A 17,691-nucleotide genomic window follows, 5' to 3' on the forward strand; every position below is an offset into this window, starting at 1 on the left:
CCGATTTTCATACTGATTCGAAATGCAAAAGTAAATTTGAAACGTAAATACTTCTCTTTGTACATAATATATACTATGTCGTTGAAGGTAATCATCATAGAGCCCTAAATTTCATGCTAATCGGTGTTCATCAACCAAGGCCATCCACAGTTCTGAAGGAACAGATTCCCCTCTGAATATTCTAATCTATGTTAGTTGCAAATATGTGTTGACTAATTTAACGCTTCACCTTCAATCATCGATCTACATCATAGCTAAGTGTACTCGATATCAAGTTATTTTGACTAGTGAATATACACCAGGAACTAGACCAGCGTGACATTCATTCTCATATTGTAGTCATATCGGGATTGAAAATGTTTATTCAAAGTTCAAATATATTATAACCTATTAGGGTAAATAAATTAATTCATTAATGTTTTTATATAAATGTTAGTTAATCTTAATTACTAGACTCTTAATAGAAAATCAATCATCTGATAATTCATGACCAGATTTTTTCGCTTTAGTAACCTGTCTTCATAGTTAGAAAAATGAAAAACAAACAAACGGTTTTTGTGTATTCACAGAAAACATGGATTATCCGCAAAAGTTGTTCTTAAGTCAACCAATTATGTTTGTTTATAACGAAGTAGCTTTAAGGCTCAGCAGGAGTGGATGCCTTTTGGTGTTATCAATTTAGTTGTCTGTAATAGTTAGGTGGTATTATAATTTACAAAGCTTATTTTATTGCTTTAGACAATATTATCATTCACTTCTTGGTGTATACAAGCGATCTAAGAAATATTGATGGTTACCCTCGAATGTTAGTTAATACTTTTCACTTAGATAATCTAACTCAGAAAACTTAATAACACAAAATATTTGTCCTTTTTTTTCTTTTCTACCGTTTGCTTCATCCTTAACCTTTTGTTTTCTATATTTCTGTTTTATTTTTTCTCTCTTTCAGTTGATATTTTATCACAAAATTATGGAGTTTCAAATGATATTAATGAAATGGTATGATGATAATGATGATGAATAAATTTGGGTCTATGCATAATATGTATCGTTGAATTAATTGACTTACTTATTTTTTAGTTTAAGTCATAGACCTACCTTAGTGAACGAAAAAGTACTGGACAGCTGTTTTGTACTAGTATGGAGGACTCTTAAGCGATGCACATCGACGACCCCATCGAGATTTGAACCTACTACCTTCATTTCTTGTAACGAGCGATTAAAGTTTAGATCAATGAGTTGGCATTTAGTGGTTTGCATGAACCATTATAGATGCTTCTTCACTGATTTTAAATAAATCTTTGTACTAGTTGCCTAAACATTTTTTTACTACAAATGTAGTTTATATAGTTGTGAGGACGGCCCACGGGTGAACTGGAGGAAGCTCTAAGGAGCTCAGAAAGAGCCGGAAATATTCGATCCAATCATCTTTCGGAAGAATATCCCCTGTATGCGGATTGGATGACTATCAAGATGATTTAACTTTTACTAAAAACTACAAATACCTGGGAGTTTTGTATCGTATTTGACACCGTTTGGAATAGCGTTCCTTTTCACTCATCTTCTGTCTTCTCATTTTCGAATTGGAGCGTTTGAGTGCTCAAGTTGTACGCAGTATATCAAGAATCTAAGCTCTAGATATAACAGTAGTGTTTTCAGGAAATATATAAGCAGAAGTCATAAAAACCGTAAATTTCCAAATTTAGTGTGCGCCGATTCTATTCGCATTAAAATTCTCTTTATTTGTGACTTGGAACCTGCCACATCTCGATTGTCATCATTTAAAACACCTGTAGAGGTCTCCCGAAGTCAAGTGTTCCAACTGCCTCACCATCTTTACATCGTCCTAATACTGTTCCCTCGTGAGCACTCTGCCTTTTTATAACTAATTAGCCAAGTTCGGTTGTAAAATCATCAAAAGATTTGTTGAATAAAGATTTTATGATCTGGACTTGTGTATTTATCATATAGACTAAGGAAGTCACAACTCTCACGATTTGGCAGTTGTATCAGGATAGGTCATGTAATTTAGATATAAATAGGTGTTTGATTTTAATGTGGTCGGTTATTTATCGAGTTTACTTGTTCATAACTAACATCTTTGAGAAGTATGTTTTTAATTGATTGACTTTACAAATTATAGCTTCTGAGTAGAAGTTTAGGGAATCCCTGTATTAATTTCATTGCTTTAGTGTTGGATGGGGACACTGTTTATGTTTTGGAAAATAGAAAGAAATAATTGTTCATCAGTGCCTCTTGATTTCAGTCATTCTGTCGTTATGACTTTAGTTCATAAGCAAAAAGTATTCTCTGAACTAATTAACTAACTAATGTCTTCACATAGATGCCTATGTATAAAAACGTTTTTACTGATTTGAAGGGGTTTTGCAGAGATTGGTTTGATTTGTAGGTTATATTTGTCGCAGACTGATCCCATGTGGAATATCATTGAAACCTAGGGATCACTGGACATGTATTGTGTCTTAGTATTGAAATTTATAGCAGTAGGTACCGGCAAAACTCCAAAAGGGATTGAAACCATGAGCTTCAGGTCTGTTGATGAATGTTTTTCCGTTGGAGCCAACTGGGCCGTAATTGAGTGATACAACCCCCTAAAATATACCGTCATTACTTTTAGTCTTTTTTGTTATACGTCCCAAGATCAATATTTATTGCTACATAAATAGAGTTGATCCATTACAAACGTGCCTTCTTTAATATAAGGCTTTTCCTAATCTCTTGTCTCCTCTCCATCTTCAATCGTATCGAGAAATATTATAGAAATGTTGTGTCAGTTGTTAGATTCGAATCTGAATCTCTTAGTTTTTTACAATCTGAAACCTAAATGTAACCTATAGACCAAATATGTGTTTATTATATTACCGGCCATATCATCTGTGTATGTGGGGGGGGGTCGCGACACATGATTAGTTACCCAAGTCAACGTATAGTACAAAGGTTGGTATCTGCAACCTATTAGTAGGAACTTAATTGCTTCAGCTATTACTATTTTAATGTTTATTACTAACTCATTTATCAGGTACAAATTTTTTGCGAGACTGCAGCTCTAAGTACTAGTAATCTTACTATCCAAATTGCCTAAACCTAAGTTAGTGGATCAGGGTTCGAACCTACCACTTGATAACTGAATGGAAAACCCATTAAACATTGGACTGTACTGATCTACTGTCTGCCCACTATTATTTATTATTCGATATATTTTCCTCGATGTACAATATTTTAGCGAAGTACTTTAATACTGACCGTGTATCATTTTTATTCTGTTGATTTCTCTCAAAAACGATTACAGATTAACTATAATAGTTCAACGATGACAACAGAAACAACACCAACTTCGTCAACATTACTCTATCGTGATGATATATTCACAATGGATGTTACACAGGCAACTTTTCTACAAATTATCATTTCGTTAATTCATCCATGGGGTATAGATTTGTCAGTGGATGAAATTACTGAAAAATTATGTCATAACCATCAATCCATAGATAAGAATAAATTGAAAACCATGTTGAATAATAGTCTACAACAATTACGTACACATGAATCACCAATATGCATTGGTCTAATATCCAAATGTGGTTGTATGAGTTTAAGTATGCCTGGTAAGTTGGTTATTGCTTGTTACATGCTTGCTGCTGCTGATGATGGTCGTCATCATTAACCGGTATGATGGGTGTCTAAGTGACACGACAGAAAACAAAATAATAAAAATCAAATTGTTTTGTTTACTGATTCGTTCTTAGATGACGTATAACAATCATTTATTCTGAATTACATTATTTGATATGATTGGAGGTGTACTTTGCTAATGAGTATTAGCTGACAAGCATCCTTGGTGTTAAGTTTCCTTGAACCACCCAACATTAAACCATAGTACATGCAATGTTAAGTTACTTAGATTAGTGGTTGGCACATTGCGATTTGAATGATAAAATTCAGTCAGCAACAATGGATTAGATAAAATCAACATTATTAACTACTTAGTGATCAGTCGATGTAAATTCCTGAGTCCTATTGGGGTAGGCGGGGGCTTCACATAATTAACAGATAAGAATGTTGTTACATTTCTATATCCCACTTATTTAAGTTTCTGGTGGACTGACTAACTGCTGTTGTACGTTGTACTATTCTTTAATTACTGTCAATTGACTATATACTGTTTGCTGCACCCTTTACCGCTTACGGTGTTGTAAACGATAACTCAGGTACAGTAAAGTAATTTACTGTTATATGCAAAACTATACAGTGTTTCCATAAAGTACGGAAATCATTAAATGCTTCATTTGGACATCTTCTTTGAGTTGTCCTTTAAATGCTTCAACACTCTCTAGTCCTGTTGTTGTTCTGATTAATCTCTATTTTCCTTCCTCTTCTCGTTATTTCAATCTTTTGCTGGTAAGCATTCTAATTCCTGTTTTATACTCCGTATTAGTAGCTCATACCACAGTAGTATGATTGTGCTTAGACTATGATTTCTTATTTGGTGTATTGTGCTGTCGGTTATTTCAAGCGTATAATTGTATGGGTTTTGCGTAACGACTGGATTGAGTACAGTTGAGAACTAATCTGCTTCTTATCATCATTTGGTTGGCTACTGGGTTTGAAGGAGTTTGAGGACCAATAAACAGTGAGATCTTGATTGTCATTTACTGACTAGTGTGTAAATTCGTGTAATAGTTCACTTGTCCAGCTGGCAATATTGTACGTGATTTCAATTTGTGTCTTTAACCATAACGAAGTCAGTGTTTCCTCAAAATATCGCATCCACAAATAATTAACCACTATGGCGCAGATTCACCCACTTTTTGTCTTCCTTAGGATCCTGATTTTTATTTCGTGAATCCATTTCTTTTTCTCAAATCATATTCCTTATGTCTAATCCTTCTACTTTCACTGGTATTACTACTGTAGTGAACGAGAACTCAAGTGGAGAACACCAATTTATTGTTTAATGCGAAATTACAGAGTGCTTTCGTAAAACATGAAAATCATACATTAAATACATTATTTGCATATCTTCCACCAGTTGTCCTTTAAACACGTCGTGATTCTTCCAATTCTCTTGTTATTACAATTGATCTCTGCTTCCCTCCCTGTTCTCTTCAATTCAATCTTCTGTTGACAAGCCTTCCTCTTCCGATTGCTGCTACGTACTAGTTATATGTCAGCATAAGTAGAATACATCACATTACTACTACTCTGACGTAGACCTTGATAATCTTATCTCACTGTGGTGATGCATTGTGGAAACTTGAATCAATGTACATTTATGCCATCCTCTACGTTGATTATGACTGATATGTTGCAAACCACCTAGATTGATATAAAAGGATTATTCTAGACATTTTTAAACCTCTTTAATGGTTTTATAAAACAGTAATGCGCATTATTCAAACAGAAGTAAGTGTTTAATAATTGTTTTCCTAAATAAAATCCCATAATCAATTCCAATGAATTCTCCTATACAATTTCGTGTTGTAGGTTATTGTACAAAATCAACTACTGTATCAAAATCTGGATCTATTCAACAAATACCACATCCATATTGTCTTTCTTCAATTATTTCAACAAATTTAATTCTATCAGGAGTTAGTTTAACTGAATTAATGACATCGTTAAATTGGAATTATCTTCTACGTTTATCACATGCAATCTATGGTGATAATGGGACAGAACTATCATTATCATCGTCATCATCAAAATGTTTATCTGATGGTAATGTAAATATATCAATTTTGAGTAATTGGCGCGCAATTTGGTTACAGTTTGGTGCATTTCTATTAGGACAATTTATTGGTTTGATTTTGTCTAAAAATAATAGTTCAATTAATAATAGAAAATTACAACCTATCCCGTCACCAATTGAATTGAATTTATTTGCACGTAAATGGCAAGATCGTTGTTTACCAGTAAGTGTGATTGTTTTTATAATTTTTTAATTGCGATGATGATTAAGCAATAATTAAGCCTGATACTTAGTCAAGGATTAATTATATTGAAGATAGTTAATGATCTATAATGGCTATATTCTTGTTCAGTCGTTTATTTTATTGAGATTAAGAACTGATATAAGTTAGACAATGATTGGAAACCTGGAAGTATTGGATATCCATTTGGTCTTGGTATGGGACTGTTTAGTAGTGCGTATACATGACCTCATGGCTGGGAATCGGACTCCGAACCTTTGGTCTTGGGTGTTTATGTTTTATCTCAGGACTACTAAATCGGGATCAAATGGTGTACAAGTCTTACTTCGATCATTCCACATTAGTGCACGACTGTCTTCCATTGTTTTCGGTGGGCAACTTCATCACATCTGATACGGTTGAACTCCACTGGTCATGACTTCTCACTAGAACCCTAGGAATTTCCTCTCTAAGCTAGTCACTAGTGAGCGCACGGTAATTCTCAGTATTAAGGTTTTGGAGATGGTCGAATTTTATTGAGATCACAAAATAGTCTAGGTTGGATAACTATCAAAAACCTGGAAGCACTAGTTGACCATTTCGTCTTAATATTGAGACTCCTCGACCGGTGATCTCGTTAAAATTCAACTATGTCTACAACGTCATACAGATAACCGTTTATTTTCTGAGTGACTTCCAATCATGTCTTCAGTGTTTCTATAGATCAGCGTGTAATTCGATTAGAAGAAAGAACCCATTCTACTGGGGTAAGCGTTTGTCGTATATTAATTTTTTTCTGAAGGGTCTGATTCAATAATTCTAAGTTGTGAGTAACCATCACTCGACCACACCGCATCGTTGGATATCAACATTATTTCCTCCTTTTTTACCACTCGGAAATTCGTCCTTGAAACTCGAAAATCCTAATTTACAGCAAATATTTTTCGTTGGGACGTCTCTGAAATGCGCGACAAAGCCCCTCCATAGGCTCTAAAGGAACCGAAGAGAACCTATCCAATTAGAATCCGATAGAGCCTTCTAGAATATCAGCGTGATGTGCTATGATCGGACAATTGCATAACTTGCCTTTTTGTAGACTTGCTGGATTCTTATGATGTTATAGTCAATACTAATTACTATAAATACCCATATTTTTGTGTACATTTCTGACTCTTACCCAATAATCGCTTCTCCTGCGTCTTTTGCGATGTGGCTGTTGAGTTTCTACACTTTTGAGTGACGTTAGTTGTATACCGTATTCTGCCGTAACACTTTAAAAAGACAGAAAATAGTATACAGTCTGGAATATGAGCAATAAAATGATAGTTACATGTATTTCATGTTTATTTTGTATACCGACCACACAATTTCCGTAGTTAAATATTCACTGTAAACTTTATAAATGCACATCTGCACATTTTAGCATATTTGGATGAATAATTGAAAACGGGAGACATTAGATAACTGTTTCGTCGTAGTTCGGGACTTATAAACAGCCCTTACTCATAACGTTTTAAAAGATCGAACTAAACGCCTTCAGGTTTTATTGCACTTAAACGATATCACTCAGTCAGTATTCAGTTACTGATTGAATTATTTGATAACTTTATTTTGACTGGGACTAAAAATGTAAACCATTGAATTCCAATTAAATAATTCAAATGTATCACGGTATTTGCGAAACCCTAGGGCTCTGAGTGCAAAGTCCGGTGGTACCTTGTATATACATATATTCATTAGGATGGAGCAATGGTTCAGTAAATGTCCTATCTCTCTCTGTTCTTGTTAGGAGACCATCTGGTAGAGCCGCGAATTCAATCCGAAGCAGGTGGTTTTCTTAGAGGGCCACTCTCGGGGCCTTTAATCTAAAGGTATAATCCACAAGACAGTAAAGAAATTTCAGGAGATATCATCCTATGGTAGGCTGATAATCAAAATTGATTCATAAGCCATTTCTTTTCCTTAGAAATCTGGAGACCTATACATATCATTAGTTAGGAATCAAGGTTTTCCTACTTCCGTAGGTGCAGATGCTTAGTATCTAACATTCTAGTTTAGAAGATGGTCTTCATCCTTTCATTTTACTAAACATTTATTTTGTGGGTTTTTTAGTCGGAAAATCCGATTCATTTTCATATTTGTTGTCATTTGTCGTCTTCCTTTTGTGCTCTACAGATTCGTTATGCTGCTCGAACATTATTACTTTCATGCCTAGATCAATTGTCATTGGATGATCGAAAATTGTTAGTCACTTATTGGTCGGCTTTACTTCCACCATTCGCTCTTACTAATCAAAGACAACAATCACAACGTCAAATAATTCATCAACAAAATTCACTGGATTCCGCGAATCGTGTTAGTTATCAGCTTATAGATATTTTAGCTAATAATAATCATACAGAAGGAAAAATTGTACGTAAGCAAAGTTTGCCATCAATGAATGGTTTAGACAAAAATAACATATCCAATGAGTTAAAGAATTTATTTAATAAAGATGCATTTGTACAGTTGAATAGTACTACTATGATTTCTACTACTACAAATGATATTGTTGATGATGAAGTCAATCAACAATTAACATCAGATAAACAACAAGGTACACCAACTAAACAACAATTCTCAACAGATTCATTACCAAATCTAACTGAATCTGTCAGTTTGTCTAGTCTAACATCAAATCTTAATATGTCTATGGTATTGGATAGTTCATGGTGGATGACATTAAACGGTTATCGCATATCACCTAGAGAACATGCACGTCTTCAGGTAAGATATACTTCTGTTTTTCCTAAAATAAGCTAGTAGCATTCATCTACGTGGCAGAATGTTGATTGTTTTGAATAATTTTGAGTCTTTTTTTCTCGTTGGACTGAGTTTTGTAGAGACTGTTTTTTTCCATTTGTAAATTGCATTTGTCACAGATGATTAATATCAGTTAATGTACTGTAATTAAAAATTAGGGATCACATTACTGAGAAGTCAATCTCATACTAGGATAAAATCAACTATCCACTACTCCCTGATTTTCAATGGTACTTCAATTGAGATCAACTTATGATGAATATAACCTTCAATTTAGAATCTTTCTCAAATTTATTACAATCCGGATCAGAAATGGTTAATTTACAACCTGTAGATCAAATGTGTGGCAACTTATCATTGGATTCTAATTCACGTCAGTCAAATCATTTACAAGTATTCATACAAGAGACAAAAGGCAGAATAATTTGAAATTATTTTAAGTGAAATAGAATCTTTACACTAACATGGCTTCACGACAACACAATGTGTAGAATCAAGGTCCATTTATCGTTTGTAAGTAGATTGAAAAACTAAATTATACTCATTTTTTTCAATATAACTTTCTCAGACTTAGCTTCAATATTACGCAATTTAATGTGGATAAACTAATCGCTAAATTACACCACACTAATGGACAAGTGCACACAGTTACAAATCATCTTAAATTAATAAGGTGACATTGTAGGAATTTGGATTTTATCTGACTTATAATTAGTGTGTACTCATATGGCTCATCTGTAAAATTGGATATTTCATGTATTTATTCAACTTTATGTCTTCCTTAGAAGGCATTAAGCGTATATATCATTCGTCCGATTAATGAGTGACTTTTTTTCATGGAGTTACGATTCATATTACAGACATTGTATCATCCAGACGATTAGAAATCTGTAAACGGATAACAGTTCCCTTGTTATATACCTTACTCATTATGGTCAATCCACTCATAGTTGGAGTTCAAATTCCTAACTCTCTGTTTATTATCTCTAACTTCCTCATCACATAACGTCATCTGGGTGTCTCAGCAATACACATTATGTGATGTGTTATTTCACCCTTTTTTTTTTTTTTTTTACCACCTATTGTGTAAGTTTTCTATAGGTTATGCATGTAAGTATTTTCTATTTTCATAAATTTAACTTTATTAGGCCTATCTTTTACAGAGAGATATACAGAGGTGTCAGGTATGCTGCTTTTGGGTGTGTGTGCGTGCGCGTGTACTTCATATGTATTGCTCCTTTTTTTTTCCCTTTATCTGCCCTTGCAATCTATTTGTACTTGTATATGTGTGTGCGCCTTCATGTTCATCTCTGTGCACTTATGTGTATTCAGCTCTAATCAGCTAGCTGATAGCTTCTATTCTCCCGTTAATTAATTTTATTTTTGCACTATAAAATCATTAAATCTTATACACATTTGGCTTTTGAACAATCACAAATGAAAAGAACGAAGAATATCCCTCTTATTTGTTCATTTGTGAATTTCTATCGGATTCGGCACAGTTATAGATTTAAATTAATGGTAAAAGGAAGGATCGGATATATGGAATGTTTTTGTCGATTGTAGTGTACATCCACAACCTCATCGGGGATCGGTCCCAGGGCCTTCATTTTTCATGTCCAACTCAGTGGTTTAAATCGTTTAGCACTGGGTGAGATTTGAAGGTTTTAGTTGTAATCTGCTGTTGGATCGCGTATGCACACTACTAAAGCATTGCATACTAGGATGAAACTTTTCAATAATCCTGATTTCCAAAGAATGTCCAATATCTAAGATCAGATCATGATGCGAACTGTAAAAAATGAACAGACAGTTGTAAAGTCAGTGAATTGTTTTGATTCAAGCGTTAAACAAAACAGTCGAAACTTTGTTCATTTCAACTGATTCTGTACAGTCGATCACATCGATCAATGTTTTAGAAATTTACTTTTTCGCACTATGGACATATTGGAGATAGTCCAACCATACATGTTGTTACCTCCATAAACGATTCAGGCTTAACAGTTCTACTTGATTCACGAACCCTAATCAATCATTCGTCATAATCTAATGTGTTAAGAGTAGTAAGCTTCCAGCATTAGTGACCACGTTCCAGAATCTTGAAATCAGTCGATGTAATTTCTGTAGAAATATACAGAGAGCAAGGGCTTTTCACGCTAAGAAGTAGATCCAATCTGTTTTCTTGTTTAAATGAGTTTCAAGCACATAACCATCTTTGCTTTAAGGTGATCCTGTTAAAAGAGGACGAATACTAGAAAAGGTTGGACCTTTCAGAACCGTTTTTCAAATTGCTACTATTCATACTTTTGCTACATAATCACTATATAACTGGATTACTGTGTTTTCACATATTTTGTTTTTCGTAAGCTTCCGCTCAACACACTAACTATTATCATACTACTTATTATTCCTTTATGATTGGCAATTGATTTTTCACAGATTGCTCTGTTCACTGGTTTCCTTTAGATATTGTTTAATTCTGGATTAACACCGTAGTCTGGTTACACCTAGGTTATCTTCCAATATACATATGGCATGGAGGATAGTAGTGCGAATCTCAACTTGAACCACTTTATACTAACTCAAACAGGTTAAAGGTTAACTTGCTCATTACGAAGTCTGAAGGTTGTGAGTACACAGTCCTAGTGAGTCTCACTCTACGATGAAATCGGTGTCCATTACTTCGCATTATATTGGTCATTATTTATATTCGTTTGGGGTATTCTATATCAAACTCACTTCATTCTAACTTTCTCTACTACTTTATCACCCTAGTTGTAGATTACGTAGTCTCTCTGACTAAATATTTGACATGTTCATCAGTTCACGTTGGCATTTCTCTTTATTCAACTTTACCTATATGTTTATTTCGCTTACTATCGTCACAGTTTCCTTTGATTCTACATTACGAATACCTCATTTCAACACAGATTAAAACATTCATTTCACTTACAACTCTTGTTATGACGTGCGTTGTTCGAAACTGATACTTATCCTTAAATTTCCTATGCACGATCCCCCACCTGATACTGAGTGAGAAGACAATGAGTAGAAAAGGAAGTTTATTAGGCTAAGCCTAAATCAAATGCATGAATATATATATATATATATATATATATATATATATATATATATATATATATAAACCATGTAACATCAAAATTTTTGTGTGATAATATTGACACGATTAATTCCAACCAATCTTATGATGTATGGTTACATCTCATTTGGAATCTAAGGATGTTATTCAGAATTAAAAACTAGATATGTGTTTACAAAACTGGTATATATACATACTGAATATATACCTTTCGATATATCCTGATATTTTCACTGTTGAATTCACGAATCGATGTAAGCTAGACTACCATTAAAAACGTGGAAGCACTGAATGGCCGTCTCGTCATACTATGGGATTCTTAAACAATGTGCATCCGCATCCTGGGCTCGAGTTCCGCATGTGGGATCGTGGATGCGCACTGGTGAGAAGTTCCATACTAGGACGAAATGGCTGTTCAGTGCTTCCAGGTTTTCAATGGTGTTCTAGCGTACATCGGCTCGTGAATCCCACCGTGAAAATACTACAGTTTCCACAAATCCCCATACTCATAATATCCTAATATATTTAATAACAGAACAACACAAAACTCCGAATAAGAATTATATCTATTGAATGAACAAATGACCTTCTGAACTTGGGAGTAGATACAGGGTTTGAGCTGAACTATTGAACATCAACACAGGGATACAGTTATAACTAACTAAAAAGTCCCAAATAAGCTGAAATGGGCGTCCTAAATTGCATTGCTAGCCACAATTCAATTATACTATGAAGTTTATACAGTCATTCTCATTGTCAGTTTTTGTTTATGCTTCTCATTTATTTGTGTTTATCGGTTTTTATTCTCATAAATCATTGTATAACAACATTTTGAAATAGTATTCACAAATTTCATCTATTTATTAATTCATTCTATAACAACTATTTGTATAGCTCATCAGGTTTAATCGAATTATGTGTTCTTGTTTATTTACACCTACTTATTAACCAACTTACCTCAAAAACCACACCATAATCTCTCTCTCTCTCTCTCTCTCTCTCTCTCTCTCTCTCTCTCTAGCTCGTGCGTGCGCTATGTAGTTGTGACGATGAACTTTAGTCAGTCTGTCCTACTTTTTTGATATTCTCTAATTGATTTATTGGTTTCAAGTGATAGAAATAGTAGTTTTAGTTGATAATAACACTACAATCTACAAAATTCATTCCAATTAAATTTACATATTTAGCACATTTAACTTGTCATCCTAGTAATGAGCACATATGTAAATACGATTGTGCACCTTTTTTTAATAGTTTGGTAAATAGTCTCAAAGTTGAATTTGTTTAAATATCTTAATTGGGTTTACAACGTTCTAATTGATCGACTCTATACTTACTTACTTACCCCTGTTACTCCTTGTGAAGGACCATAGGCCGCTCAGCATCATTCGCCATCCAACCCTGTCCTGGGCAATCCTTTCTAGCTCCTTCCAGTTGTTATTCATCTTTCCCATATCTGCTTTTATTTCCCGACGTAATGTGTTCTTTGGCCTTCCTCTTTTTCGCTTCCATTCAGGATTCCAAGTTAGGGCTTGCCTCGTGATGCAGTTTGACGATTTGCCTAGTGTATGTCCTATCCATTTCCATCGTCTCTTCTTAATTTCCTCTTCTGCTGGAAGTTGGTTTGTTCTCTCCCACAAAAGGCTATTGCTGATGGTATCCGGCCAATGGATGTTGAGTATCTTGCGTAGACAGCTATTTATAAATACTTGCACCTTCTTGATGATGGTTGTTGTAGTTCTCCAAGTTTCAGCTCCGTACAGTAGAACTGCCTTGACATTCGTATTGAAGATTCTCACTTTGATATTGGTTGAAAGTGGTTTTGAGTTCCATATGTTCTTCAACTGTAGGAATGAGGCCCTTGCTTTGCCAATCCTTGCCTTTACGTCTGCATCTGAACCTCCTTGTTCATCAATGATGCTTCCCAGTTATGTGAAGGATTCTGCATCTTCCAGAGTTTCGCCATCAAGAGTGATTGGATTGCTGTACTCCGCTTCGAATTTGAGGACCTTGGTTTTCACTTTGTGTATGCTGAGGCCTACTGATGCAGAGACTAATGCTACACTGGCTGTCTTCATCTGCATCTGTTCTTGTGTACGTGATAGGAGGGCTAGGTCATCTGCGAAGTCCAAATCGTCTAATTGGTTCTGAGCTGTCCATTGTATTCCGTGTTTTCCTTCAGATGTCGAGGTCTTCATAATCCAGTCGACCACTAAAAGAAAGAGGAAGGGAGAGAGTAAACAGCCTTGTCTGACTCCGGTCCTTACTTGCAATGCATCTGTCAGCTGTCCTCCATGCACTATGCACTGTAGTCCGTCGTATGAGTTCCGGATAGTATTGACAATCTTCTCAGGAACTCCGTAGTGTCGAAGAAGTTTCCATAACGTCCTCCTATCCACACTGTCGAATGCCTTTTCATAATCAATGAAGTTGATGTATAGTGATGAGTTCCACTCAACTGATTGTTCGACGATGATCCGTAGTGTTGCAATTTGGTCTGTGCACGACCGATCCTTACGGAATCCAGCTTGTTGATCTCGAAGTTGGGCGTCTACTGCATCCTTCATCCGGTTCAACAACACTCTTTTGAAGACTTTCCCTGGTATTGACAGTAGTGTAATGCCTCTGTAGTTTTCGCATTTGCTCAGATCTTTCTTTGGAATCTTGACGAGGTGTCCTTCTTTCCAGTCCATTGGCACTTGTTCCTCCTCCCGAATCTTTTAAAATAGAGGGTAAAGCATGCTTGTGGTTACTTCGATGTCTGATTTCAGTGCTTCAGCTGGTATGTTGTCGGGTCCTGCTGCTTCCCCGTTCTTGATTTGTCTGACGGCCATTCTAATTTCTTCCGTCGTTGGTGGGTTGACATATATAGGAAGATCTATGTGTGCTGCATCGATGTTCGGTGGATTCATTGGAGCCGGCCTATTCAGGAGTTCCTCGAAGTATTCTACCCATCTCTTCTGCTGTTGTTGAATTTCGGTGATTGGCTTGGCTTCTTTGTCTTTGACCGGCCTTTCTGGTTTACTGTATTTCCCTGCTAGTTTCTTCGTTGTATCGTGAAGCTGTTTCATATTTCCTTCCCTTGCAGCTTTTTCTGCCGTCGTTGCTAGTTGTTCCACGTATTTCTTCTTGTCGGCTCTAATGCTCCTCTTCACTTGTTTGTTTGCTTCTATGTATTCAGCTTGTGCTTGGACTTTCTCTGCTCCTGTTCGGCTGTTGTTTATTGCTGCCTTCTTGTTCTTCCTTTCTTTGATCTTGTCCAGTGTTTCTGTAGAGATCCATTCCTTATGATGGATCGACTCTATGCTTTATTGAAAAATATTTAAGTGATACTACCTAAAATCTGTTTCAGTAGTGTGTATCCATCTACTGTTTTGTTTCGGCTTTCATATTGAATTTTATGGTTTTATTATATTTTATTATTGTTACGGTAATTTGGTTGTTATATTTAGTTATAGAATATGTTACTGTTGAAGTTGTTTTATAAGATTTTAAATTGGTTTATAGTTAATTGTACTTGAAGTGTGGTTCAGTTGATTACGTAATACGTTATTAGCTGTTGTACTCACTCTCCAACACCTAGTCTAAGTAAGTTATACAATGCATCAGTTATGTTCGGCTATCGTCTGCATTTCTGTTTTTAATAATCTGTTTTCAACTATTTCAATGGCACAGCTGATTGGTAAAACTATTGAGACATTTGTTGCTTTCATCTAAATAGATAATTTCTTTATGGAATGAATCTGTAAGTCTCGACTGCACAAATCTTAGAAAATAGAATCATTGTATATCACTGTGTCTTCAACAACATCTGCATATATTGTATTTTAATAGGATTTTGTGGTTTATGTTATTTAGTAAAATAAATATCATCCACGATAAAAAAAAGTGTTCACTAAGCGAAAAATTGTTCTTTATTTCTACGAGTTATTGTCGAGCTGTCATCAAGTACTTGCCTCGTTTATATAGTGGTTAATTATAAAGAGATCAGTAGAATTTCCCGATGTTTTTTGTCACAGAATTGTTAACCGGTCGAATCGTTTTCAACAATTGAAAACCTGTTTCTGTTTAATTTTCATAGTTACTTCACAGTGCATATCTGTGATTATTAGATTCGGAATCGAACTTTTGTCTTTGACATTCTAATTATTTACCATATAGCTGAAAAACCAGGGTTGTTTATAAATTAATGCAACTGTTATCTCTTTACTAGGTACAATAGTTCATTAAATTCTATTTTGATCAAATACACACTCACTGGTTCATGTATTCTTAATTAATATTTCAAAAGCTTGATATCCCCGTAAAATTTCGTTCATTGTTCCTTTTGTCCATTGATTTACAATGGTGTCCATTCTCTTGAACAAGGGCTACAAATTCTTCGTTGAGTTTACACAAATTTTAGTAATTAGTTTGCTTGTGTAGTAACTGATCTACATATCTATAGGTATTTAAACCAGTATGTTTTACAAATGACTTTATGTTCTATGGTTATACCTTAGTAATAATGTTTATCTGAATTATTTAATGTATTTTTTCTTCTAAATTTTTAATTGTTAACATATAACAATGGGTTAAACTAATCATAAACATTATTGTTTGTTTGTCTTCAATGTAATTCACAAGGCTATCGCTGTTATACTAATGGGTATAATTGGTGTACGTTTTGGTTCATCCACTAAACGACGTCATCCAGCTGTTGTTGTACGTGACTTGATCACTCAACCATTAGTTATGACTAAGAATCGAACATACGAGGTAATGAATTATTGTAATTGCGGTTTGGCATCGCCATGTTTCGTTGCACCTGATAATGATGATGACGATGATAAAGAAAAGTCAGAAATGACAAAAATAGTGGTAATGCAAGTTCCGTTAAATCGATCAGAGGGAGTTCCATTATCTGTGCAAAAATTCTCACAATACACAAGTAATCAATCATCTGAGATACAAGATGGTTTCGGATTGGATAATCATTATCTTGCTAGATCCACTTATCAGTGTTTATCAGCTTTATTGTTTAATGGAGGTATGTGTATAAACTTTGTTTTTTTTTGTTTTCTATTTAAAATAAAATTTTATAAATTGGACTTCTTACTTTAGTATTCGCACAGTTTGGTACTTAACCACTGCCCACGTCGTCGCACACAGTTTTCTCTCGCTGTGTTGATGTGTTCTGACAACTTGAATTCGTGTTTTGTTGACACTCCAGATTATACTTTACCCAATTTTTATCTAAAAGGAAACAGATTCCATGCAGAATGTAACATTTACGTATCAGTGATTGGTATGACCTTTCACATGGTGTATATTTTTTTATTCTAACTCTGAATTAGAAACTACAGTGATTTTGGTGTCTTGGATTGGATCACATACAAGTTTTTCAGTGTAATTCTCCGCTCAGATATACTTGATATTTACAGTGTTGGGATTTCTGTGTTAGCTGGATATAAATCGGATTAAAACATGATCCGTGAAGGATTGTGTTGAGGCACACTGGTCGGTTATTTCTTAACCAATCAACGTTAGCGTAGACTTAGAGAAAATTCTAAAATCTTCACATGTAAAAATCGGCAATATATTAATGTTTTTCTTGTTGTGATTCCTACCTCCAACCAACCTTGTTATTCGAAACATAATTACGTTCCTGTCCAACCATGTTCTGATTTGGGGATTCGTCTCGTGAAATGGTGTTCGAGGGTACTACGAAATAAGAGTAGCTAGAACGTAATAAGAGAAAACGATTACATACTGATAATTTCAGAACCAAACAAGTTTGATAATTATGAATTATATTTACTAATGGCGAATGACTGAGATTCTTTGAATACGGTCAGGAACTGATGCAAACTGGATAGT

At 34.8% G+C, this 17,691-nt stretch overlaps 1 protein-coding gene across 1 annotated transcript in view; it reads left to right on the forward strand.

Moving 5' to 3' along the window:
• Window positions 1-17,691, forward strand: part of MS3_00008551 (uncharacterized protein) — a 69,053-nt gene that overhangs the window by 36,707 nt on the left and 14,655 nt on the right. The window contains exons 13-17 of the mRNA XM_051216883.1: window positions 950-999; window positions 3,311-3,626; window positions 5,506-5,933; window positions 8,106-8,696; window positions 16,459-16,861. Coding sequence (XP_051065513.1) covers window positions 950-999; window positions 3,311-3,626; window positions 5,506-5,933; window positions 8,106-8,696; window positions 16,459-16,861 — 1,788 coding nt within the window. The remainder of the gene's footprint in view (window positions 1-949; window positions 1,000-3,310; window positions 3,627-5,505; window positions 5,934-8,105; window positions 8,697-16,458; window positions 16,862-17,691) is intronic.

Source organism: Schistosoma haematobium, chromosome 6, assembly GCF_000699445.3.
Source record: "Schistosoma haematobium chromosome 6, whole genome shotgun sequence".
NCBI classification, from domain to species: domain Eukaryota; kingdom Metazoa; phylum Platyhelminthes; class Trematoda; order Strigeidida; family Schistosomatidae; genus Schistosoma; species Schistosoma haematobium.